At 51.0% G+C, this 25,979-nt stretch overlaps 6 protein-coding genes across 6 annotated transcripts in view; 1 reads left to right on the top strand and 5 right to left on the bottom strand.

The window, feature by feature from the left end:
* Positions 1 to 54: 54 nt before the first annotated feature.
* ENH_00037860 (hypothetical protein) lies at positions 55 to 2,415 on the bottom strand (the record flags this gene model as incomplete). Its single annotated transcript, XM_013585174.1, has 7 exons — positions 55 to 315; positions 460 to 546; positions 889 to 1,059; positions 1,439 to 1,526; positions 1,768 to 1,832; positions 1,920 to 2,050; positions 2,211 to 2,415. 7 exons carry the CDS (start codon positions 2,413 to 2,415, stop codon positions 55 to 57), a joined length of 1,008 nt encoding a protein of 335 aa, XP_013440628.1.
* A 1,596-nt stretch (positions 2,416 to 4,011) lies between these two features.
* Positions 4,012 to 7,784, bottom strand: ENH_00037850 (hypothetical protein, conserved; the record flags this gene model as incomplete). The annotated part of the gene is made up of 7 exons (XM_013585173.1): positions 4,012 to 6,454; positions 6,555 to 6,613; positions 6,748 to 6,837; positions 7,008 to 7,064; positions 7,161 to 7,207; positions 7,331 to 7,445; positions 7,566 to 7,784. 7 exons carry the CDS (start codon positions 7,782 to 7,784, stop codon positions 4,012 to 4,014), a joined length of 3,030 nt encoding a protein of 1,009 aa, XP_013440627.1.
* A 2,242-nt stretch (positions 7,785 to 10,026) lies between these two features.
* ENH_00037840 (hypothetical protein, conserved) lies at positions 10,027 to 11,646 on the bottom strand (the record flags this gene model as incomplete). The annotated part of the gene is made up of 1 exon (XM_013585172.1): positions 10,027 to 11,646. The coding sequence occupies one exon, from the start codon at positions 11,644 to 11,646 to the stop codon at positions 10,027 to 10,029; it is 1,620 nt and encodes a 539-aa protein (XP_013440626.1).
* A 2,701-nt stretch (positions 11,647 to 14,347) lies between these two features.
* On the bottom strand, positions 14,348 to 15,628 carry ENH_00037830 (eukaryotic translation initiation factor 3 subunit 5, putative; the record flags this gene model as incomplete). Its single annotated transcript, XM_013585171.1, has 3 exons — positions 14,348 to 14,824; positions 14,993 to 15,253; positions 15,374 to 15,628. The coding sequence occupies 3 exons, from the start codon at positions 15,626 to 15,628 to the stop codon at positions 14,348 to 14,350; spliced, it is 993 nt and encodes a 330-aa protein (XP_013440625.1).
* A 1,712-nt stretch (positions 15,629 to 17,340) lies between these two features.
* ENH_00037820 (thioredoxin, putative) lies at positions 17,341 to 18,672 on the bottom strand (the record flags this gene model as incomplete). The annotated part of the gene is made up of 4 exons (XM_013585170.1): positions 17,341 to 17,562; positions 17,732 to 17,818; positions 17,998 to 18,185; positions 18,459 to 18,672. 4 exons carry the CDS (start codon positions 18,670 to 18,672, stop codon positions 17,341 to 17,343), a joined length of 711 nt encoding a protein of 236 aa, XP_013440624.1.
* A 4,562-nt stretch (positions 18,673 to 23,234) lies between these two features.
* Positions 23,235 to 25,979, top strand: part of ENH_00037810 (ALVEOLIN1, related, related) — a gene marked incomplete at both ends in the record, with an annotated part of 5,732 nt that continues 2,987 nt past the window's right edge. The window contains 3 exons of the mRNA XM_013585169.1: positions 23,235 to 23,261; positions 24,035 to 24,373; positions 24,751 to 25,644. Coding sequence (XP_013440623.1) covers positions 23,235 to 23,261; positions 24,035 to 24,373; positions 24,751 to 25,644 — 1,260 coding nt within the window. The remainder of the gene's footprint in view (positions 23,262 to 24,034; positions 24,374 to 24,750; positions 25,645 to 25,979) is intronic.

Here is a 25,979-nt window from a genome sequence, read left to right as displayed (position 1 = left end):
ATTTGCTTCACACAAACAAGGCCTAGTTAGAAGGGAGGTCGCATCGATGTCACGCTAAATATTAGCCAGGTGCAGTCTCAAGGATGACTGATAACGGCAACATGGGAAACAGAAGCAGCAAGCAAGCACAGAATTCGCCCAAGATCCGCGCACTTCCCACTGGTCGAACACGCTTACGTTCCTCACGATCAACGCCCGCAGCTTGCCAGGTGAACCAAGCCGAAGCAGCGGCTCCGCCTTCTCTGCCTTTTCTTGAAGCTCCCGCAGACTCTTCCGCAAGTTCTCTAACTCCGCATCCTTCACCTTCACAGACTCCTGCAAACGCGAAATGTAACCAAACAGCTGCATTCCACGTAGCAGTTAAAGCCCGGCCTCGTCAACACTGCAACCCAGCGCTACCAACACCGCTGCTCCTACGTCACATGCCAAAAGCAGCGCCAAACAGCCGCAACAACCCACTTCCAAATGCTCTTGCGTCTCTTTCAGCTGACGCTTCAAGCTCGTCAGAGTCTCATCCTTCTCCGCCAGCTCACCCACTAATTCAGACTGCAGGAGACGAGCAACCGCACCAGCCTACACAAGCCTATTTGACAATCGATATAGGAGAGCACTGCAGGGCTGAAAAGTCGTCTTCTGGATATAACGGAAAAAAGCGAAAGAAGTTTGTAAGCGTGGTGTGGGTGCCGTTGTGTGCAAGCTGGGAGTTGCGGGTTGGTCTCACGACCACGTTTGCAGCGTGTTAATGGCCTGAGTGTGTTGCGTTTTGGGCATGCTATGTGGCGTGGAGTCGCAGCCTATTGAGTGCCTCGAATACTGCAGGCCATCTCAAAAAGCTGCAAAGCTCAAATCCTGAGTAGTTCAGGCCGCACTGCTCATAACCATTTTCACTTGGCTTTCTGTGAAGGCACTCACATTTTGTTTTAAAACGGATGCTAGTTTGCTCGCGTCTCCAACTTGATTCGAGGACTGCGTGCTTTGCAAACGTTGTTGTAGTTCCTCCACAAGTCCCGCGAGCTCCTGGACATTCGCCTTAGCCTTAACAAGCTCATCAGCCTCCTCCTGGAGTATGATCGGCAAGACACAGCCGCAAGTACTTGAGCCTACACAGGCCTTGGAGCCACTTCACATGCGTTAGCTAATAAGAGCAAGCAACACGAAAGAGTCTAGAATCATGGTAACTGGTCCATTTATGCTTCACTGCAACTGAAATTGAGGCTGACTGCTGCAAGTGCTCTTGCTTGTGCTTCTGCCTGCTGAAGTGCGTCCACTTGAGATCGCAGCTTCTCCACTTCGTCGTCTCTTGTAGCCAACAGCTTGCGGAGGTCTGCCTGCAGATTTGGAACAAGTTGAAAAAACAGCCAAGGCACGCACGTGAAGCGGTGAGGCACTGCCTCCACTCGTCTTTATTGCTCATTTGGCTTCAATTGCGCGTGCTCACAATATGCTCATTGAGACTTTGGATTGCATCTGATGAGCTCTTGAGCTTATCCTCCATGGAAACCTGATGAGTAAGCAGCAGAGCGAGCCTTCGGCAAAGCAGCAGCTGCAGGCGGGTATATTATATCCAACCGAAATTTCCGGCCAGGCTTTTGCTTCATATATTTTCATGCAGAGGCTAAATGGAGAGGCTCTACACCCTCAAAAGTGCCAGACTGTGGCGCAAATGTTGTCTCTCATCTAAGAAATAGCAATTCCTTTTGAAATATCATCATAAAAGCTGGCTCCAATATGTAGACTTTGTTGTGACTTGCCTTCTCATCCTGCAACACCATTGCGAGCCTCTGTTGTAGCTCTAGCTCGCGTTTTGCCCCTTCTTGTGAGTTGCGTCCATCCTGCAAATGAAAAAAGAATCGCGACTAGCGGAAGTGCTCGCTCTAAGAGCTGAAAGTGGCAGGAAGAGCAGCAGGAGTCAAACTCACCCTATCGATTCGGTGCAGAGTCTGCTGCTGCATGAATATCAACGATTCCAGCTGGGACTTCTCTTCTGTCAGATTTTCCACTTGATGCTGAAGCCTCGCCACGAAGGCCTGGCACTGCTCGTTCGTGCATGCTGCGGATGTGAGAAGAGCGGAAAGCAGAGTGCCTAGTGGAGGCAATTATGTCAATGTCACCTCAGAGCCCCGCAGAAATCAACATTGCAGATTCAGCTCAAGTATAGCAACGAGGGCTCCTCAAATTCCTCTATTGGCCTTAGGAGGCTTCTTTCTTACGGCAAAGTGGACCCCTTTGGGTGCTGGGGAGAGAACAACTCGATGCTGCTTCCTTGGTTTGTGAGGCTTCAATCGGGAGTGAATCATTTCTTGTGGGCAACCAGCGCTGCAAGGGCATAGAACCAGCCCTTTTGGGGTTTTTGGGCTCGTTTCCCCCATAGCTGTCTTGTTGCTTGCCCACTGACTTGTTGAACAACTTTTTCATCTTCAGCGCCTGAAGCAGACTAGTTCTGCCTATACACGTGGCTACAGACAGGCACGAATATATACGAAGTGACTTATGGATGAGCGACACTGTGTGCTTGGGAAGAAGGCAGTGTTGCTTCGTAATATGCCGGACCTTCCCTCCAGGCGTTCTTGCCTCGCTGGGCACCGAAACTGCAGAGGAGAGACTTTCCCGACCACTGCCGGTCAGCCTTTCTAGATGAGTGTTCAGTCATTTATGGTTGCGGTTTCGGAAGCTTGTCATTGCTCACAAAGAAGTGAACGAACCGTGAGCCCGACGACTGCCTACTCGAGTTGTCGATGAGGAACAGCGGACACGCTGGAACTCTCCAATGGCTCCATGCACGGATTTAGACTTCATTCTAGTGAAGACAAAGTAAATAAATGAAGTTCTGCAATGCATACGTGTGAATTTTGCACCATGTTTCAAACAAGAACCACGTTGTCTGGGGATAGCCCCTTGAAAATGGCCGTTGAACACAACTGGAGCGGTCACCCACAGTACGACCCTGGTGACCTAAGCAGAACATATTTCAGTTTTTTTAGTAAAGGAAACAAAAAAATCCTCTATGTGCATATGCACACGTGCATGTCCTTCCCCTGCGCGGCTCAGCAGAACTGGCCCACTTCGGCTCGCATCACCTTCGTTGCAGTCGCCAGTCATCTGAAAATGTTACTGCTGTCTGCGCTTCCGATATTACATAATTTTTGCATGAGCTAGTGCTGTTGGTAACTGGGTTTTGATTTTCAATTGATATTAACATTCAGGCAGGACCTTGTTCAAAACTTGTCAACATTTGCTTCTACGAAGAATCCTCACCACACAAGTCAGCGCGCGTTTAAGCCCCTTCTGCCTATGATGAAGCAGCTTATCGTATCATTTGTATATACTGGACACCGACATGCATCATCTTACGCGGGCCATTAGGCCAACTGAAACGACTCCCTACCGATGGGCTGAGGAAACGGGAAGCCGTTACCCTGTTTCTTAGCTTTCCACTCTCCACAAGCATCACATCTACGCTCCATTTGAAGACAGTACTTTGATTAGTTCTGTATATGTTCGAAAGTTTCCATTAAGCCTAGTTTATTACTATGAGTGTCTCCCGTAAGTAACCTATCCCAGGCAGCGTACACTTAGATTGCAAACTAAATTGAATAAAACGGTCGTAAACAATAATATACCATGTCGTTAAGACGCCCATAGCAGCTTGCCGCTGCATCAGACGTCTCTTACGTTGCTAACCCTTCCTGCTAGCGCGGACGAAATGATGGCTTCAAACGTCAAGCTTCCGCTGCAGAGCAACATGGAACTGCCTCACCCCAGCTCCAAATGACAGTAAAATCACTTCGAAGGTTAACGCAACTTAATTCCAAGCTTCAGGCCAGAAACATCTCCAACCTAGATGCGCACAGATTAGGGTGATCTGAGCTGTGCACTACATTTTGTTGGAGGGGCTTCACGAAAAGAAGCTCATTTGACTTCATCTGAAATGCTTCGTGACCTAGCAAAAGCCAGAAAGCCCTGCCAATTCCTGAAGGGTAATCGAAACGATGCCCGAGATAAACTTATAAGTCATCTGTTTGCGCACCCGATTGCCGTTGGGTTCCACGTGTGCTGCCGCTGCCGTGCAGTGAAGCCAGGCGCAACATGCCGCATGATTAGTTGCACGTTGGAGGGCCCGTGTGACTGCTGGTTGGGGACTGCTCTTACAGGCTGATGTGGTTGGCACTGTATGTATGGGTGATGCAGTGTGTGCTGTTGCAAGCTTAACTGTTGCTGGATACAATAAGCAGGTAGATTATTTGGAGCCACGGCGGGGGGACGAGCAGCTGTAGAGGCTGCCACCGGCAATTCTCCTGAGCATTGGGTGATGTACGAATGGTAATGCTGAGCGGGGAAATTCTTCGCATGCATTTGCAAGCTACTTTTACAGTTTTCTGGGAGTGAAGTGCGTACAGGCTCTTCATATGGGGTTCTAGGTTCCCATCCGTCTGGTGCCTTGAATGATCTACCAAGATACAGCCTTTGGTTGTTTACTGGAAGGGTGCCTCGAGCCACACCAAAGGCCGGAATCTGCTGCGCACTCCATGTACCCCAAGATGGTCTCTCTCCGTTCTTCTGTCCCGAAAAATCTACTGAAGCTCGCTGAACATGCGAGGCTCCCAAAAAAGGCAGCTGTGGCGCAAGAGATTGCCCAGACTTCGCGACTCGCAGCTGCCTTACAGCAGTAGTTCCACTCAAAGGCGCTTCAGACGCACCATCCTGAGGTACCCCAGCAGCTCCACTGTGAAAAATTCCCCCATGAACTGAAGCACTGTGCTTAGTATCCTGTAAAACGAAGGTACCCACAGTGCGGGGGGCGAATATCGACTGTTGTTCACGCTTAGTGTGTTCTTCTTGTACTGAAGCTGCTGCCTTCGATGCGTCAGCATTGCTTTCATTCTTGCACTGTGACGCTCCTGTCTGTCGAAATTCTGCCGCCATTTGTTCAGATCTCGAAGCACAAAGAAAGGTCGGCGCTGCTTTTGGAGTTTCTATGATTCTGTTATTCGTTGAGCATTTCTCCGTGTTATTTTGTTTCTCCGAGTCAACCGCTACTGAAAAGGCGGCTGTAGAGCTACCTTCAGTGTATCCCCCGGCAACACTACCACTAGTAAGCTCCGATTGCTGGATGCAAGATGGCAATGGCGGCATTATAATCTTCTGTAGGCCACTCGAGAGGTCCTCATGTGTTCCTTTGTTCCTAACGATCCGGTTTTGATCTTCACATACCTTGCCACTAGGCCCTAGCTTCTCACTTTCCTTGAGAAAGTTTGCTACTGACTGCCTTTTAATTGGGTCTTTGCCACTGGGCAGTACTGCTCCATATGTCATACGACTGGGTATGCCGTTAAGTCGAAGAGTAGCCCCTTTAACCGGAGGTGGCTGTGTGGCCCGCAAGTTGGTCCCCGTGTGGAAGTGCGCTGACAACCCAGAGCTCTCCGAAGGTGCTTTCGACTGAGTGACAGACGGCCTTGAAGAAGAGCGAAGGAATGCCGGCCTTGAGCTGTGACCCTGGGTATCGCGATGCTTGATTCCATGCTCCTCCTTGGATTGCCTTTCCGATCGAACTGTTGATCTCCTTGATGCTGCCGGAGTGGTTACTGTGTCTTTCTTCCAAGGGAACATTTCGCCATGAGCATTATTTTTTGGGAGGGACACGTCGGACCGGTCTGCGTGGTTGAGATCCCGTGCTGCCAATCTCCCGGCTCCCAAGAGAGCTCCTTTTCCAAAAGGAAGAGGAGGCAAAGGGTGCCTCAAATTTCTAGGTGTCAAATGCACTGCTGCATCAAGTGGCTTCAACTTCCGGGGAGGAGCCGCTTGCAGTCGAGGACGTGCTGAAACTATTGCTGGGGCACAAACAAGCTTGTTCCCATTCTTCGGGCTGATAATAGCAGGGACACACCCTTTGCTGCCAGGCCGTCTGTCAACAGCAGCGCCATTACGCAAGTACATTCTGGAAGAGAGTGCCCCTGCCATATTGGGGCACTTGCGACCCTGCGGGACATGGCATGGCTGACGAATGTTACCTTGCAGGCAACAGGTTGCATCAGTCCCTACTACGACTGGCCCTGCCGTCAAGCGATGACCTCGAGCGCGCTCTCTACTAAGACCTTCCACTTGGCTGCTACATTTTCTGATTTGCTGCCCTGCAAGTGCTGTTCCCTCGTGATCCTCCATTGCCTCAACCACCTCGCTTTGTTTCATCTGAGGGTCCCCTGGTGGGCGCTCAAGAGGCCTCCCATGCTGCAATAACTCTCGTGACGATGAAAGACAGGATGTAGAAACATCCGAACACCGCTGAAGAGCTACCTTCACATAAGTAGTTTCCTTTGTCTTCAGGGCGTGGCACAGAGCCAGCCGTGCCAAAGGCTGGTCAGAAATCCCAAGCGCTTCAATTTGCTTTCTAAGTCTTGCCTCTGGCCAACGGCTGGCTAACAATGCAACGACTGTGTTCCCTTGTTCAACAAGCTTGCTGAGCAGCAGCCAACAAAAGATGCAAAGAACCGTGCAATATGATCTCTGTTACGGACACCTACACTTCGTTTGGCTTTCTGCGCAGCACTAACACCTACCAGAGCTTCTCTTTAAATCTAGGCATGAGGTCTTCGACAAGAGCGATCACGCAGTGAAGCTGCACACGCACAAAACTTATCGTACTTCAAGTAGGCAACGAGCACTCAGCAAACAGCACGAACGGGAACATGAAATCGGCACTAAACTTCGACAGCACATCGTAGAATCTATTAAACACGAACCAAGTTGTACCTCTGTCTGTGCTTGGTTGAGCAATCTTGCAACATACTCTTTGTCTTCAATCGCTTGCCTTGCTAGAGAACGCGATGCTTGAGCAACCACCTTGGACAAAAACATGCCATCAACATTGGTTAGAACGTCACACATACAAACCCTGTGCACCATATATCACTGCAGCCCTCAAGATGTTGGCATACCGCACTAACTGTTGTCAAATAGGAAAGAATCTACTTCGCCACATTTGTGACAATACGAAGTGGAGAGCAACAAACCTCGGCAGCAGTAGTGCGCCTGCTATTGATGATGCTTTCCTCTTGAAGTCGGAGGTACTGCATATCACAAGCAAGAGAGTCAGTGGAGCTCCGAAGAAGAGCTTCCTTGTTGATTTTCACTGCATACTGTGTGACATACATGCCCAGACTTACTTCATCATGGAATATTGCATAGTGTTTCCGTTCCTCCGCGCGTAGCCCTGAGAACAACTCAGTACAAAAGAGAAAAGAATTACAAGGCCTCACGAGACCGAGTCCACAAGATAGCAAGCTAAAAGCTGAAATGCGCAGAAGGCAATTTCTACACGGCGGCTGGAGCGTACTTTGCTCCTCAGCAAGCTCTTCTTGGGCCAGCCATAACGCCTCCTCCAACTCGCGGACTGCATTAGGGGAGGCGCTCCTCGATTCCATATTGGCCAAAACATTGCCAGAGCATCCCTGAAGATATCCATAAGTTCACAGCGCAAGACTTGCGGTCCCCAGCTCTTCCATCCTACAGAAGCGTTTCAAATGCATATCGACACGCCTTGCATTTCATTTAGGGGCATGCAGACGAACCGCCAATGAAGTGCTAAGCAGGGGAGAGTCAACTGTCTCTTGGCAGTCTTCAGGGTCGTCGTTTTGGTCATCATTGTAAAAAGAGACGTGATCGGGCACGATGCTCGTCCTCTGCGGCGCTTCAGCTGCAAGGTTCACGGACCCTGCAGGACCGCATTGACTATGAGCCTCTGCGCAGCCTAGCTCTGCTTCGTGTGTAGTTGTATCAATATGATCCATTGGAAATATGTACCGGTGGAGTGGATCCGCTGATGTTGGTTACAAGCTGCGTCCAACCTATTCACGGGCCTTGAGCTCGTCCCTGTTTGCATATTTTGATAAGCTAGCTAGCACTCGAATAACTGTGTCTGCAGACGGATTTTTCCGGAGCTGGAGTGATTGATGTGCTTGATCTGGTAGGGCCGGAGAATTGGAAGTGTCGGCACAACGGGCCACCTTCCGCCGTTGAACGCGACACCACCGGGGACCACCAAACCAGTCAACAAACTTCAGACAAGCCATTTAAATATTGCGAGCAAGTTGAGTAGTAAGGGAAGATCAGGCGGTCAATGAGTGGCGTTGCTGGGAGTCCTGAATGCCTAGCCGTACAGATATTCGGTGAAGGACCTGTTGCCGCCTGCGGTGTTGTGGAGGTCGAAGACCCAACTTGGACACAAAACGCCCTAGCTGCAGTTTTTTCCTTCGAAAAAACGGTTTTCATAGAGAATGAGATTGCATATATGTGTAGAACACGTGTGGATGGCGGTGCGCAGCTCACAACGGTCAAGCCCTGGGGCTTCGGTGCCCAGTGGCCTGTTCGACTGAGGTTCGAGCGCCGCAGCCAAATGTCTACAAAATTCGGAATTTCTTACTCAACGTTTATATCAGTCTGAGAGACACGTTTTCGGAACGTCAGCCAGGCTGCTTCTGTGGGCGAATCCTTGCAGGGTAACCCTGAGAGACTGGCTACAGATTCAATCCTACAACGTTAGGCCTGCAGCAAAACAGTAGTGGCAACTTGCATACTCTACACACGTGGTCCTTATATTCTTAGATATCCTCTTGTGGACCTAAAATCTGGAGATCCTGGTGGATGCTTTTCGGCGTTACACTCCAGTTCTGCGATATCGAGCCTAGTCTTGTCGAAGGCTTGCTGAGTGTCTCAGCGCTAATCAGTTTTTTTATAACTATTTGGCGTCTTCCTACCTCATTTTGTTCTCACACAAATTAGTTGCCTCCGAATTGGGGGCATCCCTTCTCCACTCATCTTTCGTCCGAGCATTTGTCTAATTGCTGCTTTGCAGCCCTCCTCATGAACAGTTGTTCTACGAATTTATTCTCGAATTGTGGTTTCACAATCGGGCCGATGTAACCATTTCTATTTCTTTGATTCTCCGCTGCGGAGCTCCAAGTACAGTACTTTCACTTATTGGCGATATCATCACACTCAGGGGCCATGGCACACCGCAGCTCTCTTTCCCTTTGCCTCCAGTTGGGGCTTCGGGCGATTTTGCCAACGATGCTCAGGAATTCATCCGCTCAAAACTAGTCAAATGATGGTCAATTTTTCGCTTCAGCAGGTTCTGAATGTCCGCACATGCTATGACAAGGATGCCAGCTTCCTTCGATTTAAGCCATAGCCTGAGTATTCACCTGCACTATCAGATACGCCACCTGCAACACCCACCTGCAGTTACCTGGTCCAAGCAGTACAGTACAGCTAACGAAATCCTGATAGGATGCTAACCTTCCCTTCCTTACCTGTGTGCATACGGGCAAGCATGCGGTCCAACACAGGTGTGGTTGGAATTCCATTTATCTCCGCTAAAGGGATACCAGCAACCCCCCCCACACCTAGATTCTCCTGCCCGTTCATTTAGATCATAGCTCTAGATAGTTCTATTACAAACGTGAAGACAACCTTTAGAGCGAACAAGTTGAAAGGGAAAATAATGCCGAATATTCGGCTGACGCTCCGCTGGTCAGGACTTCTCTTACGAACGCCCCCACGAGCGTCTAGCCTGATGCGGAATTTTCTTGGGAACAAATATAAAGCCAAAATAACTTTCACTACACAGTGAACGCTGACATAAGTTGGCTTTTCACGACCTTTGGACTGTTCACATGGCAGCCCACTCGTGCTTTACAAGCACCCAGTGGTTTGGGAAATGAATCATGCCGCATGCTGAACATCTGTAGGCGTCAGCTCTTGACGCTATAAGCATCATGGAAATGCAAATACTTAATACAAATGTACGCAAATTAATGCACAAGTAAAGCAGACCCCTAACACCGGCCCTTCGCCGGAAACAGCGGTCCGGTGCATCAGGAAAACACTTGATTATACTCTGTGTACTTGCTATCACGCTGAAGTGGTAGCATTTCGTTCCATTCGTAGCTTATTCCTATCTGCTACGACAGTATTCTTGGAGCCGAACTCTGGGCCAGCCATTCGTCGAGCCCAAGCATGCTTCGAACTGCCTTACTGGTGAACAGCGGTAGTCCGTTTCTCCCATTCAGTCAACAACGCCTCTAATCTGTCTGAGTTCTTCCTGGCTGTTTCGGAAAGGGCTAGGAGGGGATGCATCTTTCTGCTCAAATGCTTACTCCCATTTTGCGCCAGTAAAGTACGGCCTGCTTCCAACTGTTCCAGTGCCCGCTCAACGCAAAAGCTCGTTTCGCGCTTCAGCGCCTCACCTACTGAAGCTTCCTTCGTCTTTATGGTCTGTAACTTTTTCATTGTGGACGCTACTTCACGATCCGTGAAGAGCGCCTCCGGTGATGCGAAACGACGACTGTTAATAAATGATTTCACAGCTGAAAGCATTTCTCCCTGGTACTGGAGAGCTTCAGATAACAGCTGCGTCAAGAATTCGTAATCGGCATCCCCGAAAGAGTCACGAACGATCCACTGTAGCCTACTTCGATTATAAGATTCCGCTGCATCGACTGCACGAAGAAACACCTTTAGCTGACCTACCGACTCTTTCTCAAGAGTCCCTGTGGCTCCTCCTGAGCTTGTCAGACTGTCTCTCCCCGGCATGAGTAGCGGTGCCGACAAGGAGTTGACCACTATACTTATCTCTGGATACAAATCAAGAAGTGTTCGCGCTTGGCTGGTCATGGTAGTAGTCAGCTCCGCAGTATGAGCAAACTCAGAGGCGGCACTTTCGCCTATGTTTGCCACAGCTCGCAGCAACTTCCTCATGCGACCTGCTGCTTCCCCGACCTGTTCCGCTGTCCTTGCATTTTTGACGGCAACGCCAGCCACTTCCAAGCTGCTGCAAAGCGTAGTGACGTTCTGCGCCAGTGAAGACGCAATTGCCGAAACATGCGCCGCCAGAGACCGCGACGCCGAGAATCCACTGGGGTTACCTCCACCCTCTGCTCTCCCACTGAGCAGCGCATTCTCCGACTTCTTGGCCCAAGCTTCTACCCTTCGGGCCGCACGTTTGAAGCTTGATATCAGCGAGACTGTGGTCTCATAGAGCTCCAACCTCATGTTGGAAATCTGCTCACTTTGCCCGCCAGCTTCAGTTTCTAAGGTGTGCAAGTAGCTCCCTTCCGGAGTTTTGTACTTATCCCTTGCTGTGGCACCACGCGACTCTGAAGGTCTGCGTACAGTGCCACTCGAGGAGCTCTGGGAAGACAATGCACCTGGAGCGCAAAAAGGAAATGCTTTCTGTTCGAATTGAGTGGAAAGCACCTTCGCTATGAATGCCATCAACATAATAAAGAGACAAGCGTTCAAAACTCTGAACAGATTTCCCCGATGATATCTCATAGTCTCAGTAGGACTGGGCGACTCCTCAGATGTCTCGATCTCCCTTTGCCCTCCTTCCTGCTGAATCTCCCGTGGGGGGGGAAGCCAGCTGGGCTGCATAATTATTCCTCTCTCCGCTGTTTCTTGAGTCCCATTAGAAGTCTCTGGATGTGCAAATGGATCATCGGGATGCTTGCTCGGCTCGAAAAAGGCGCGTAGTCCTTCAGCGGGCCACGCAGCCTGCCATTCTTGCGGAACAGCTTCAACAGCACTGCACAGAACACAATCTACAGCTAGAACTGCCGTTGTTGCGACGGCTAGGGCAGGAGATGCCCACATCCTTGAGTTCAAGCTTCGGTGAAATTTAATCGGAACGCCGCCGTCTGCGCAGGTCCACTGGAACTGTTAACTGCTGGCTCCTCAGAAGTGGGCGAAGCAAGCTTATCAACGGCAGCAGGAAGAAGACCAAGAGGACTGGTATTTTGCAAAAAGCGAAACTGTGCTCCAACAAATCTGCCGGTATGAAGGCAAGATATCTCTGAAGGCTTGAGTCCAAGTCTCGACAAACTCGCCGCTAAGAGAGACACCCCGATGCTCTCGAAGATGATTCGTAGACAACCAGCTCAGAAAATATGGTTGAAATGAGCCTAACGTTTTCTCATACAAGGCTAGGTACCATCTCTAGAAAGGCGCTACGTTGTAAGCAACGAGCCCCGGGTCTACAACGGTTACGCTGCGGTGTTGCCACTTTAAGAGCGCCAAGTGCAATCTGCGGTTTGCGGTTAGCTTCGCATCAAAGCGAATTCACCAAATGGGCGACTTTCGTATAGTGAAAGGCATCATGTGAGCTCTGCTTTGGCACCAGTCGCTCGTCCGAGACAAACTGACAAGCTGGGGGGAAGCATTGGCTGGCTTAGCATCGAAGACTACTTTTCGGTGCATGCAGCAGCTGCCTAAATCAGGTTTCCAATTCTTACTTCTAAAATCGTTGAATGGACTCTTAAATATCCTACTAAGGTGAAGTTTGTCGATATTATCTCTGCTGCTCCCGTACAATGCTAAACAGAGTGACCACTGGGTTTCTACGCCGGACCATCACTGCCTTTGGACGGAGTAGCTGCACATGTTTCAGCCTCACAAAAATTATATCTACATAAAGGCTCACACGCCCTTTTGAATCTCACAATAGGGGAGTTTTGCTCTCAGTGCGAATGATTCGGGCTGAGTCTGTGATGAGCACTACGATTGTTCTCCCGAGACCGGCAAATTATTTGCTTTTCACCTCAAAGTCACAAACCTATTACCCTTGTGCAGTAGCTGCATTAGGGAATATGCCTCCTTCGCCTCTATAATCCTCTCAAACAGCTCAAAAAGAAGCCACGAGAACTTCCACCATCTGCACAGTGGTTCATGCGCCGCTGGGTTGAGAATTCGCATCAGAAAATGTTTTGAACTTTACTCGAAATTTCAGGTCACCCTGTAAACGAAACGCCGGATTTCGGACTTCTACTTTCTCACTTTCACACTGAAACCGCTCCCTTAGGTAGGTGCCTGCCAAAAGGGATCAGTTTTCAGCTTTTCCCTTCTGTATCGTTCCTTATCGCGGGCTCTGAAATATGCGCCCACTCCTGGGTTGACATGCAGCGCACGCTGTGTCACGGTCACGTATCGTTTGTTCAATTTTAAACGTCTCGCCACTAAACTGCATGCATTTGTCCCTAGAATTTGACGCCTTTTCGGTAACAGGCCTCCCACAGTACCTTATAGTGCCCATAGCCTGCTGCCATTACCACACAAACGTTTTGCCAAGGCCAGTGTCCGATTTAATACACTCCGCCTGGACTGGACTTCCTAGCTGCTAAGGCGAAGTCGAAAATTTAACATAAGCTCCCCAGCCATAGATGTGAACGGCAATTTGCATTTTCATCGCAAGTGTGGTTTCTCGTTACCCTTGCACTGAACATGTTTGGGACAGGTTTTCTTCAAAGTAAAGCTAGAACACGTATGGCTGTGGTCTTATCACGCATTGCACTCTTGTCTTCGCACGATTTGCTGATTGCATCAGTTTGTAGATGCGCACACTTCGTAGGGTAGGGCACATTGGTTACCAAACAGTTGCAGCCGACGAAGACAGCACAGCGCCATGAAGCTTTCCCCTGGCCACAGATCTCGAATCATTTCGTGACAGTAGAGATATTTAATACAGAACATGGAAGGAAACATTTGTAGCTCAAACCTTTCGCTACAGAAGCACAGGCTCCACACACAGGACGCTCTGGGTGGCGAACTTGCTGTGGAGCCGAACTCCTTCACTCCACCACCCTCTTAGGCGCCAAAACTGTCTCATTCATGGTATTTCCCACAAACTAGTACGGATCAAAATTCTGAAATCTAAGTGAAACACCACGTCAAGTCTTACGGTAGGTGTCTTCTCTTTCTTGTAGCCCATTTCGGCAAGTAATGCGGCAGTTATGTAAGAGCTCGACACTGAATGAAACTCACAGAACTTTCGGAGCAGCGTTTCCCTCGTACTCTAACATCTATGGATGCGTGGCAAACACTAGAAAACAGGAATCCCTCGGATTTGCTTCAAACTCAGTGAATGCAATTCTGTTTGCCCAGAAGGCATGAGGCCGGAGAGATACTGAGTGCAGTCTGTCCCTACCAAAAGCCTATTCCGTGACACACATGATTGTTAATTCTTTATCCAACCAACGTCCTTTCTAAAGGCAAAATTTCAGCCTGCTGCTGCACCGCCCCACACTTTTGCAGAAGTCAACCTGACTCGCGAGCGTGCAGTTCGAGAAGTTCGCAGCTTCCTGCCGGGGTGTGATATGCCAGTAATCTTTAGCGGGACACTTAACTCTTTCTGACCGTCCGCAGTTATTGCATATTTCAAGAAACACTTTGGTCACCAAGTTAAAACGGCCGCCTGGGCTCCAAGTACTTGAAATTCGCTAGCACGTAAAAGCCATGAGGCCGGGTTCCGCGAACCTCAGCAGCTGTGCAGAGCAGTTTTGTGTTTCCCGCGCAGTCCTCATCAGAAGAATGAAGTGTTGAGCTTTTGCGCCACAGCGAACTGCAGCTTTGCCAGCCGCGCCAAGTGAGCAGCCATGAGGCTGTCCTGCAGTGTGTTCTGGCAGAGCTGCTCGAAAGCTTCCAAGTCCGGCTCCGTAGCCGCGCTCAAAGCAGAACTGAGGAAGCGGCCGACCTCTGGGTCGGGTTCAACTTCGCCGTTCAACACTCTTCGAACATAGGCTGCGCAGATCTCGAGTTTCTCCTGCAGCTGTTCAAGTTCGGCGTTGAGGCCGTCCGTGATGTCACTCAGCAAAACGCCTTCGGAGGCTGGCTCTGTCAAGTCTTCTGCTCGCGGGGGGTGACTCCGGTGCGCAGTGCGCACCTTTTGCAGCAGCTGCAGACCCACTCGGTCTGACGGAGTCGCGTACAGCTCCAAGGGGAGCTCATGGAATTGAAAGCAAGCCTCTCTGGCCATTGTCATCTGGACCTGTGTGTAGACCTGGCGCGAACCAACCAAGGCACAAACAAAAAATCAAGACATCTGCAAGTTTTTCTCCATTTTGGCGGGAGTAAAGAAACTTATTCGCGAAGTCACTGGGCCACAGCCTGCGCAGCCGCCACAGGCTACGCAGCAGTCCCAGTCTTCGCAGCCCGCGGGGAATCTCACCTTCACTGAAAAGCTCCCGCTCTCCATGACGGCATCCACCATCAAGTGGATGGGCTCTGTGAGCGGCGGCTGGGGGAAGAACTTGGAAACAGACGAGAACTGCTTGAACCAGCCGTGGACAGCGCAAGTCAGCTCTGTCATTTCACTCCCTGTGCAGAACCAGCCAACAACTACTTCCCGCACTCCGCCATTGCCTCCATTGGCCTGCTGTTTCAGCTCAAACATGCTCTCGTGATGGTCCTTGATGATTTGCAGCAGGCCCTGAACAGCCACGACACAAATGCAGGATGCCAACTGCTTCTCCGAATGGAAACAAGGCAGCATCATGAGATAGTAGCGCTAGTCGAAACACGATTGAGAGATACTTCTGAACTCACGGACCTCGCCAGTCAACGAATGCCTGTCCACGAAGCAATCTGTGACATCAATGACGTTTCCATCGGAGCATGAGCCAAGCAAAGTGCCAATGACGTTCTCTTGGCCTTCATCGCGGCGAATGTACGCGTCCAGAATGGTCATAAGAGGCACAGGATGCAGCCGCACACGTAGAGATGGGAAAGGTAACAAGTCGAAGTTCTTCGGCACGCATGCCGGCTTCTGGTTGTTGGCCCCCAAGAGGGAAACCCGGCGCGACATTGTTGTGCGGAGTCCAGAGCAGCTTCTCCTATAAGTTATGGAAAGGGACTATTCCCACAGATATTAACTAATTGGTGGAGGTGATCGGCTGGCGAACACTCCAAAACCCGTCCACAGAGCCGCCTGGGAAGTGACGCAGCGGAGCCAGATCAACCACCCGCTGGCTGCTCTATTTGTAATGGGGGTGAGGCTCCAGGCAAACCTCATCAATTTAAGAAACAAACGCATATATGTAGGAGGATTAGGGCTCGTACACAAACACCACACAATGGGGCTGCGTAACTCGTAGGTAATCAGAGGAGCTTCGGGCTACCTCGGTGCATGCGCCCCGCAAACAGCAGCATTCTACCAAGGACTGCGTGCCGTGTTTGAAAAAACTAAGTACTTCTATCTAGAATGGAGACACGAACTGGGTAGCTGAAGTTGGTTATTTGTTGTGACCTCCTTTGAAGCCTCGCAGACACGAACAGTAGCTGCACGCGCATCATGGAAGCCTTACGCACGGTTTACAGCCTAAACTATAAGTTATAGTTAACGACAAGCTTATAGCAGTCCCAGCTAATGTTCTCTACTAGTGTATGACCTGTGGGTTATCCTTGCTCCCTACGTAGCCACTGCACGTGCTCCGCAGCTCCGTCACCCTGTTAGCACTTTCGTAATGCAAACCGCCAAGAGATTTCTGTGCGGCGGTTTGTACGCATAATTGTTAAAACTATGCCAATTACGGGCAATCCACATACATAAGGTGCCGAGCCACCGGGCAACTCGACATCTCGAGAGTGGGGATATATTCTGCTGAGGGGAGGCACTAAAGACCTCTCTACAAATCTCATTCCTCTCTTTCTGCTATACTCTTCAGGTCTAAATTTACTCAGAAGTTCGGAGTCCCCGGCCCAGTGAGATGACTTCGGAACTAAACTCGTAGCCGCCAAGGCGCCTACGTAACTACGGAGATGCCTTTACTTTTCCCCCAATGCAGATGCACCAGTAGCAACACCTGGGGGCCCCTAAAGGGGGGCCCCCAAGGGGCCCCTAAAGGGGGGCCCCCAAGGGGGCCCCAGTAGCAACACTTGGAACGCCTTCGCCTCGGAATGCACAGCGACAACATTCAGGGAGATCTTTAACTGGTTCAACTCGCGGATACTGTGCACTGATGGCGCCACTAAGTAGTTGGTGGCAGCGCTGTTTTTTTCTTAAGTGCCCGCCTCATATATTGCGTAATAAGTTGCGTTGCAATGTATGGGAAAGAGCAAATGTCAGCAGAGGCAAGGGGCTAAAAGGGGAGCGCAAGCGCAGTGCTTTCCAGGCCGCGAAGACGCGGCCAGATCTCGGGCCAAAAAGACCCCCACAGAGTCGCATGCACTCTCCGCAGGAAGCGCTGCTGCTGCAGCAGCTGCAGCGTGCAGGAAGCACTGCTGCTGCAGCAGCTGCAGCGTGCAGGAAGCACTGCTGCTGCAGCAGCTGCAGCGAGTAGGAAGCACTGCTGCTGCAGCAGCTGCAGCGTGTTGCACCCAAGTTCCGAAGCCGTCGCATTAATTAGCAGCACATATACCTTCCACATAGCGGCCCAGCAAGCACGCCGGGCTGATCAGTAGACTCTGCAAACGGCACTGGCCGCCACTGTTCCAAACCCAATCCTAGAGTCCATAGTGTCTGTACGTTGGCACCACCCTTCTGCAATTCAACTTGTCCTTTTTAGTAACTTGTCCTTTTTAGTCCTTTTTCTTCGAAACCACCACTTTCTTCTCGCGGCCCTTCGTTCCCATGCACAGCGCCACGCACAGGCACGTCAACACGCAGCCCATGAGGCACCCCATTGCGAAAAGCAGCAGCAAAGGCGCAGGGAATTGAATGAACACATCTCGCAGCTGCTGAAACGCCACGAGGATTTCGTCCTTCGTCAAGTCGAACCAGGAAACCACGGGCGGGATGGGCTGCGCAGATCGCACGGCAGAGTTCGCGAAACTTCATGGATGTGATTCTGAAGTGTACAAACTAATCAAAGCTCCATTTAAAGTCAGAGAGCGGCAAAAAAGTGGGCCATATGCCTCTAATTGGTGCAGCAGCAGCAGCAGCAGCAAATCAAACCCCCACAAGCCTCACCTTGCCAGTTGTTTGCTTCCACCCGCCAGTCGCAAAGGTGTAGAGGTCATCGACAGTGCGGGCGCCGCTGTAGTTGTACATTTGACCCTGCAGCCAAACAGCACAGCTCCAAAAAGTGTTTCCAACTATATACATACTTAAGCAGTGCTCCAGAACTTGCCCTGTATTCAACTCTATGCAGAACAGGAACGTGCGGACTGATACAGCTGCCGCGGCAAAGTCGAAAGCTGCTTATTCAACACAGAAACATGAATTCGTTCGCCTACGTCCTTGAAGAAAAGCAAAGTCGGGAAACCCCTAATGCCAAAGCGCCTGGCCGTCTGCTGGTTCGTAGTGGCATCGAGATGAGCCACGTTGATCTGGCCCTTCAACTTCGTTGCCAACTCCTCCCACACGGGAGCCAGTTTGCGGCAGTGGACACACCATGGGGCATAGAACTTCACGAACCAGTCACCTGAGACAGCCGCAGAAAAGGCTGCAGAAAACGTTTCCCAGATCCCAGCTTCTCCAGCACGCATGCTGCACTGTGAGCATAGACATGTCAGTATGCCCTGCGGTGCTGTGTATGCTGCGCATCAACCCCTGCAAGGCCACCCTCTTGTTTTGCGTTCCAGGGAGATGCTTTGCAGCGCAAATTAGGCCCAGAACATAGTTTATGCACGGGTGGGAGCGCTGTAAGACGCGCACTCCGTTGCAGCCGAAGACATAAGCAGCTTCAGAAGCATACCCGAGGTGGAGCCGGTAACGGCCTGCGTCTCCTGCTCAAACGTTGCATCCGTGAGGACCTGAACATTGGATTCGGACACTGGAGCTGCTGCGGATGGACTTCCAGCAACTGCCGCTCCAGGTGCCGCAGCAACCATATGGGCAGGCTGCCTGCTGCATTCTAGGCACACTACAGCAGTTGCCACCAGACATAAAACACGCGTGAGAGGCCCCATTCTAGCTAAATAAATCTGGAACACATGCGGAAATAACTAAGGACAGGGTTATGACAAGGAGATGTGCAAAATAGAACAACTCTGTGGGCACCATCGACCAAAATAGCGGAGTGGCAAACACAGCGGGCTCAGTCCCATCAGCGTTGCAGACAGAACCGCCGGCCACAGAACTTCGAAGTAACCAAATTAAATTTCCATTAGTATTTATAACCAAATTGAAACAAAGAGGTGAAAGCTTCCCATGATAGTGTCTGTTAGCAGCTCAAGCTCCTGACTGAGCACGTGATCCAGCAATCTTGCAAAGCCACAGGCACGCAGCCTTCAACTGTCCTTAAGTTGCCACGAAATGTCACACATAAGGCAATTCATTATTCAAATGCAACAGCAAGTAAAGACAGCGGGTTCAAGCGACTTCAGGCTGCACGTGGAGTGTAGAATGCAAGTTCCCCGGTGCGCGCTCCTACCGAAACGGCTGTGGCAGATGTGATGCGTGGCTTTTGCCTTTATATAGGGTTTTCCGTTTCATTATGCGCAGAGCATTCTGCTCTGCTGGTTTGTGGGTGAGGGCAGAAGGACCTCAACACAGGCACTCTGCATCGCGCTGTCGGGGCCTTCCCCGTAGTTCAACAGGAATGGCAAGGCTGTGGAGCATCAGAAGCCTGCTATATATAAGAGCTTAAGCAGTATGAATATTTAGCAAAAAGAACACCTGAGAGCTTTTCCGGGAGAGTCCAGGCGGAGCCACCGTGGGTCAACGGACTATGAGGCTTCAGGTTGCTAATATGGGCTGACAGTTATCGAAGTACTAAGACTAGTGCAGCATGACTTAGGAGCTTCTGCAAAGTAATAAAGTGGCTATATTTGTCATAAGCCTTTATCTACGCATTTGTGGGTGCGAAGACACTCCAGTCTTGTACGCTAAAATAGCTCACAAGGTGGCCTTGGGGGAAAGTGGAAGTTAATACAAGCGCACTCATTGCACACAGAAGGAACAACGCGTGTTGAGAGACGTAGCTTTAAGAATGGTTAGGAGCTCAGAGTTCTGCAGCAGGGCTCACTGAGTGGTGTTGAAGATGTGGGCCGGTAGTGAAGACCCACAGAAGACGCTGAGCTGGGCTTGGTGCACTACAGGCTTGGCAAATTAGCGACCCCACCAAAAATCAATATTTGAATGCATATTGATCAATAATTGCATCAGAGCTGCAAGCAGCGCTTAAGAGAGGGAACAACGCCGAAAATGTTACTCAGGAACGCGGCGAAGTCCTTGAGACTCCTTGTGGCGCAACTTGATTGAGGCCTTTGCGCTTTTCTCTGCTTTCAATGAGTGCCTCGTAAATTCAGATGTGGCCACGATTTGCACTTTTCTCCAAACGGCTTGTCCTAGCTTGTGTCAAGTCGCATCCATGTTGCATCGAGCCGCTTCTAAGACCCTGAAAGCTCTCTGACTAAATCGAGGTAACAAAGTTCAAGTTACGACAAACGGGCGAATCTGGCTTTGAAACTCCATGCTCCTTTTGTGTCTTAGTTTTTTCAAGGAGGCGGATATGCTGAGTGCAATCCTATCATCATACACAATCCGTGCAAAAATGGAGATAGAAATCCTAGCTAGTGGAAGCTGGGACATCTCTGAGACATGAAAAAGGAACATGAATTCTTTAGAACGTTTAACCAGGCAGACCTGCCCTTCAGGATTTCTCATATCCCCGATTCCCAGGCCATGCAGTGAGGGAAGCAAGGCCAAGCTAGCCTTAGGCCTACAACTTAAACGATTACTGCAGGTATTTGGGATGTGTTTTCTCCCATTACTACCATGTCATAAGCTCGCTGTTTTATTCACAGCATCACCGAATTCAAAGAGAGAAGCATTCGCTTCTCTCTTCATTGCCTTCGTTCTCTCCACACTCTCCAGGTTGTTCACATCCCTTTTTTTCATATCTTCTGTGCGGATCCCATGCCTGCTCCCCTTTGGAGCTTTCTTAAGTTAGCAAAACATGCATCTGTCATTCTGGCATGACAGGTGGTGCATATGCCGGCTGCGAGGCGGCGACACTCCGACGTTTACCCTTAAGGAAGACAAGCCGCATGCAATGCCAAAGGAGAAAGTGTGAAGATCATTCGGATGCGTGTTTCATTATTTTCTGTTTGTGCAGCTCCAGAGCTCATAAATAAGTACAAATAGTCCAGCTTCCGAAGCTTTCGCGCACAAGAAGAGCACAGCATGTTGCATGCCGTTGCCAGAGATGCCCGATTTAAGAAGGCCTCTGCGAGCCACTTCATGAGGAAAGCTTCATATTGGCCTTAGCTGAAGCTAATAGGCAGTAAGCCCCAGTGCTATATCTCTAGTAACAGACACCTGCAATCTGCACTTGTGCTGCACAACAAGGCTGGCCTCGAAGCTCCTGGAGTTGCTGCTTGCACTGTTGCTCAGTGCATCAAGGAGGACAGAACAAAACATGGAATTGCGCTGGACTTCAACACATTTAGTTCAGTGAATGCATGCAGACAAACTCGAAACGAACAACCCACCCACGGAGGCACTTGGTACTTCACCGGGTCACTGAAACGCCTTTCACTATCTCTCGGGTTGCTGCCAAAGCGTCTTCACCATATTTAGATTTTCTTTTCCATTTCAAGTTTCGGCCAAGTCTTCTCAACAAGAGTGGACTTGCCCCACTTGTGCTCTCACATCTGTCCAGAGAATGCTGATGGACATGCATGGGCTGGGCCAGCAAAAGAAGTGGCCGGCAATTAACTCTCAAGAGTTAAATGCCCCACTGTCGCGCCTTATTCATACAGAATAAAGCAGCTCAAGGGAAGCTATGTCCTCTTTCGTGTTGTATTTGAAAGCAAGCATGGCCAAGGATATAAGCGAAAGCCTTCCTTCTTCTTCATGGGGTGTTCTAACAAAACAGTGTGCCCTTCACTAACCTCTCGGGCCAAAATGAGTATTTCAACTCCTACAAAATCATCAATAGCAATCTTGATGATGCATTTTTCCACAATTCAGGACTTTGCAGGCAGCCAGGAATGCTGCCACAATTTTAAGCATCTTCGTGAACTACTGCATGCTCAGTGGCAAGGTTTCTAACTTCGCCGCCCTCCTGTTTGTCAATGCCACTCTATCAATATAAAAGAATTAAAAGGAATTTTAGTCAAAAGAATTGTCAAGAAAACACTGTCACCCACATCTTGATGCGTCCCAAGATGCTGTGCAGCTTTTCAAGCTGCACGCGGACTCTCTGCTTAAGGGATGAACAAGGTACTTGGGCAAAAGAAAACGCCGATCAATCTTTTAAAAGGCCAACTAGTACAAATGAGAATAAGCAGTACAAATTAGAATAAGTATTCTAGACAGAACTGGAAGCTTTTGGCGTTCTTCACAGCTTTCGAGAAGCTAAGCCACTTACTATGCACCGCTAAGCCACGGCCTACATAGAAAATGAGGCTCTCACTCACTATCATCACCTGCAGCAACTGAGAGCGAAATAAAAACCCTGAAAATGGCTTTAATTCTTTGTCGAGAATCACCTACACCGCGCGAAACCAGAAGACCACAACATTCTAAAGCCATCTTTGAAACTCCATCAATAGTGCCATCACAATTCCTGCATGCATTTGCTGCAGTCTGTGCGTTTTACGCAATTCAAGTTTTCCCGTCACTGCTGTGTTATACTATGTGGAGTCTAAGACCCTCTGGATGGACCCTAGCAGCACAAAGTGTCGAATATCTGTCAAATTAATCGATTTCGTGGTAATTTTTCAGCAGTTTTGTTTGAACGAAGTGAAATTTCAGTCCGTGAAACCCCAAAAGGTTGCAATACGGAGTTCAATAGCGTACAACAACGGGATGCAACGTGCTGTGCTCTTCTTGTGCGCGAAACCTTCGGAAACTGCACTATTTGTACTTATTTATGAGCTCTGGAGCTTCACAAACAGAAAATAATGAAACACACACCCGAATATTTTCAATTCCAAGAGGCCTGCACACTGAGCTTTTAAGAAAGTCTACTAGCGGGCCCCAATTTGCAGAAGTAGTGGGATATGTCAAGTGGCTTGACTGGGAAGTAGAAATACCATTTGTTGCAAGTTTCTGAAATATGCAGCCAGTGTGAATATTCAAGTTTGTGTGTGTGCAGCAGACTCGAGGGCAGGGAGGGTTTTAATTGGTGTATTGAGTTTAAAAGGAAAGATTTAATGAATTAAAGGAGTTGCAAAATGCCGGAAACTTCGTGTGGCTAGCGGGTTTGCAATTCCTGCGCGGCAGAGCCTGCTCGAGCCGCAGTGAACAGGGGGAACGGGGAGGTTCGACCCTCTCTCTGTTCAACTCTTCAAAACCTTTTAATTGGCATTTATTTCTGCCACTTTAATTCAAAAAATGGCGGGAGGATCAGCGGGAAAAAGTCGGAAAGCTTTGTTGCGCATGCTGGTGTTGCAGAAGGAGTGCGAGCTTGCAGCCCGGGAAAGCAGACGACTTGGGAGTTCCTTGTCCTTAGAGGCGGCGTTTTGTCTTTTTAATTGGAAACAAAAGCTGGAAATTTGAATTAAAAAGTTAATTTAGAAGAATGGACAAGAAGTTGCAGTCTCGCCGTGTGCGGTTTGGGGGGCGGCACTTCTTGCAGTTTCGCCTGGGCCGAGCAGTCCAGGGCTGCGGGTCGAGAGCTGCGAACCTCTCCGCCCTTTTTCATTCTTTTCTTTTTCTTCTTGTCAATGAAAGGTTTCTAAACAACTGACTTCAACTTCGTCTTTGTAGAAGCAGGTCTTAGCGGGCAACGAAGGGCTAGCTGGCGCTGCGCAGCAGCTGTATCGACGTGCCACTCTAGCAGCACTTCCGCGCCGCCCTCCCAAGCCCTATTTTTCGTTTTCCAGTATTATTTCGAGTTTAAAAGGTTAATTACAGTTCATTTGAAAAGGTACATTTGGGGATTTTCCCCCGAGGGCTCGCGGGACCGAAAGCGGCAACAGACCAGCCTTGTCCACCCCGCCCAGTCTTTGCAGCTTTCCCCGGAGGCCCCGCTGCGCCCCAGCCCCTTATCTTGTCTTTGGGGGCCCCCAGCAGCTGCAGTCCCTTGCATGCGCTGCCTTGTAGCTCCTGCGACTCTCTCTTTCCCTGCTGCTGCTGCTGCTGCTGCTGCTGCTGCTGCTGCTGGGCCGTAGCCCCACAGCCGTCGCGGTGTACAGACACTGAACACCCCTCCCGCGCCCCTCCCCCACCCGCCAGCCTCCAGCTCTTCACTTTTTCTTTTCTCAACAAATCCTTTTCTCCGCAAGTCCCGAGGCCCCGCCTCCCGCAGCAGCACAATGTACTACGAGGGCCCGCAGCAGCAGCAGCGGCGCCGGCGCTGCCCGCTTTCGGGCTGCATAGAAGTCGAGGGCCCCCTCAGTACCCAGGGGCCCCAGGGGCCTCCTGCTGCCGGGGGCCCCCCTCGCTGCAGGGGGCCCCTGGGTCAGCGAACAAGTGGTGGAAGTGCGGAGGCCCCAAGTGCAGGAAGTGGTGGTGGAAGTGCCGCAAGTGGCTGCAGTGGAAAGACTGGTGGAGGAAAAGAAAAAAGTTTTTCAAGAAAAAATAAAATATATTCCCAAGTTCGAAACTGTGGAAAGAATTCGACATGTCCCCAAACCCATCACCAAAGAAGTCATCACTGACGTGCCCCAAGTCCAGCTCGTCGAACGCACCGTCGAGGTCCCCACCACCATCTACCAGGTCCCCAAACCCTAAACCCTAAACCCTAAACCCTAAACCCTTGCCCTAAGCCCTAGGCCCTACTTCCGGCGAAACTGCGGGCTTCCTGGGCCCCCGGGAGCCTCTGCACCCTTTATTGGCTCCTGGGGACTAGCTTGAGAGCTGCTGTTGCTGCTGCAGCAGCTGCTGCTGCTGCTGCAGCTGCTGCTGCTGCTGCTGCAGCTGCTGCTGCTGCTGCAGCTGCTGCAGCTGCTGCAGCAGCTGCTGCTGCTGCTGCAGTTGCTGCTGCTGCAGCTGCTGCTGCTGCTGCTGCAGCAGCTGCTGCTCCCGCGGCGTTGCCTCCTCGGCGTCCGCTGCATGCGCTGCTGCTGCTGCTGCTGCTGCTGCTGCTGCTGCAGGAGGTGGTGGTGCCGGTGCCGAAGCCAGTGATAGAGGAGCGCACAACAGCAATTCCCAAACCCGTTTTTGTCGAAAAAATTGTCGAAGTCCCTCGAAGAGTTCATCGCGAAGTTCCAATTGAAAGAATTGTCGAAGTTCCTGAAACTCGAATTGAATACAAATACAGAGACATTCCAGTGCCCCGCAGGGTCTTCCTCCGCCACTCCACGGCCCCGGGGGCCCCCCTGGGGGCCCCCCTGGGGGCCCCCCCGGGGGCCCCCCTGGGGGCCCCCCTGGGGGCCCCCGGGGGGCCCCTGCTGCGGAGGCCCGCCGCGACCCCCAGGCAGCAGTCTTCGCCGCTGAGGGCCCCCGGGGGGCCCCCCAGTACCCCCTCGTGCCCGCTGAGCACTTGCTGCTCGCCGGGGGGCCCCCGGGGGGCCCCCCGAGACCCTGCGGGGGGCCCCCCCGTGGTGTACCGCAGCATCTCGGCCAGCCCGAGGGCCTCGTACCCGCTGCCGGGGCGGTGGGGCGCGGCCTGGCCGCAGCAGCAGCAGCAGCAGCAGCAGCAGCAGCTGCAGCAGCTGCTGCTGCAGCAGCCCGCGTACGTGGTGGAAGGCGAAGAAGCAGCAGCAGATGAAGCTGGCTGCTGCGCGCTGCTGAGCCCCCGGCAGCGCAGCAAAGCCCCAGTGCGCCGCGCGGAGCTGCTGCTGTCTGGGATCCAAAAAAGCGATCCCGGGATCCAAAAAAGCGATCCCGGGATCCAAAAAAGCGATCCCGGGATCCAAAAAAACGATCCCAACAAAAATAAACTCCACTTAAGAGTTGCCACTCTCCCCCCCAGACGCTCCGCCAGGCGCCCCTGCGAGTCTTGCTGCGCTCCGGCCCGGGCCTACTCCGTGCCCCCCCCCGCCACCGTAACCCCAAACCCTAAACCCTAAACCCTAAACCCTAAACCCTAAACCCTAAGCCCCAAACCCTAACTTGAAGTTCCAGCGCTGAAGCGTCGGCCCTGAATCTAAATTCTAGACTTTAAACGCTAAGCAAAGTCTGGACGCTAAGCGCTAGGCCGGTAGCTCTGTACGCTAAACCCTAAACCCTAAACCCTAAACCCTAGGGGCCGCGCGAGGCTGCGCAGCGACGCTCTTGGGGTGCTCTTTTGAGGAGAGCAGCAGCTGCAGCAGAAGGGTTTAGGGTTTGTTTGATGGGGCTTGGGGGTTTTGGGTGGGGGTTTAGGGTTTCTTTCGCTAGG

Source organism: Eimeria necatrix, genomic scaffold (genome assembly GCF_000499385.1).
Source record: "Eimeria necatrix Houghton genomic scaffold, Enh_scaff278, whole genome shotgun sequence".
NCBI classification, from domain to species: Eukaryota; Apicomplexa; class Conoidasida; order Eucoccidiorida; family Eimeriidae; genus Eimeria; species Eimeria necatrix.
Note: the sequence above shows the minus strand (reverse complement) of the source record. Positions and strands in the feature narration are given on the sequence as shown.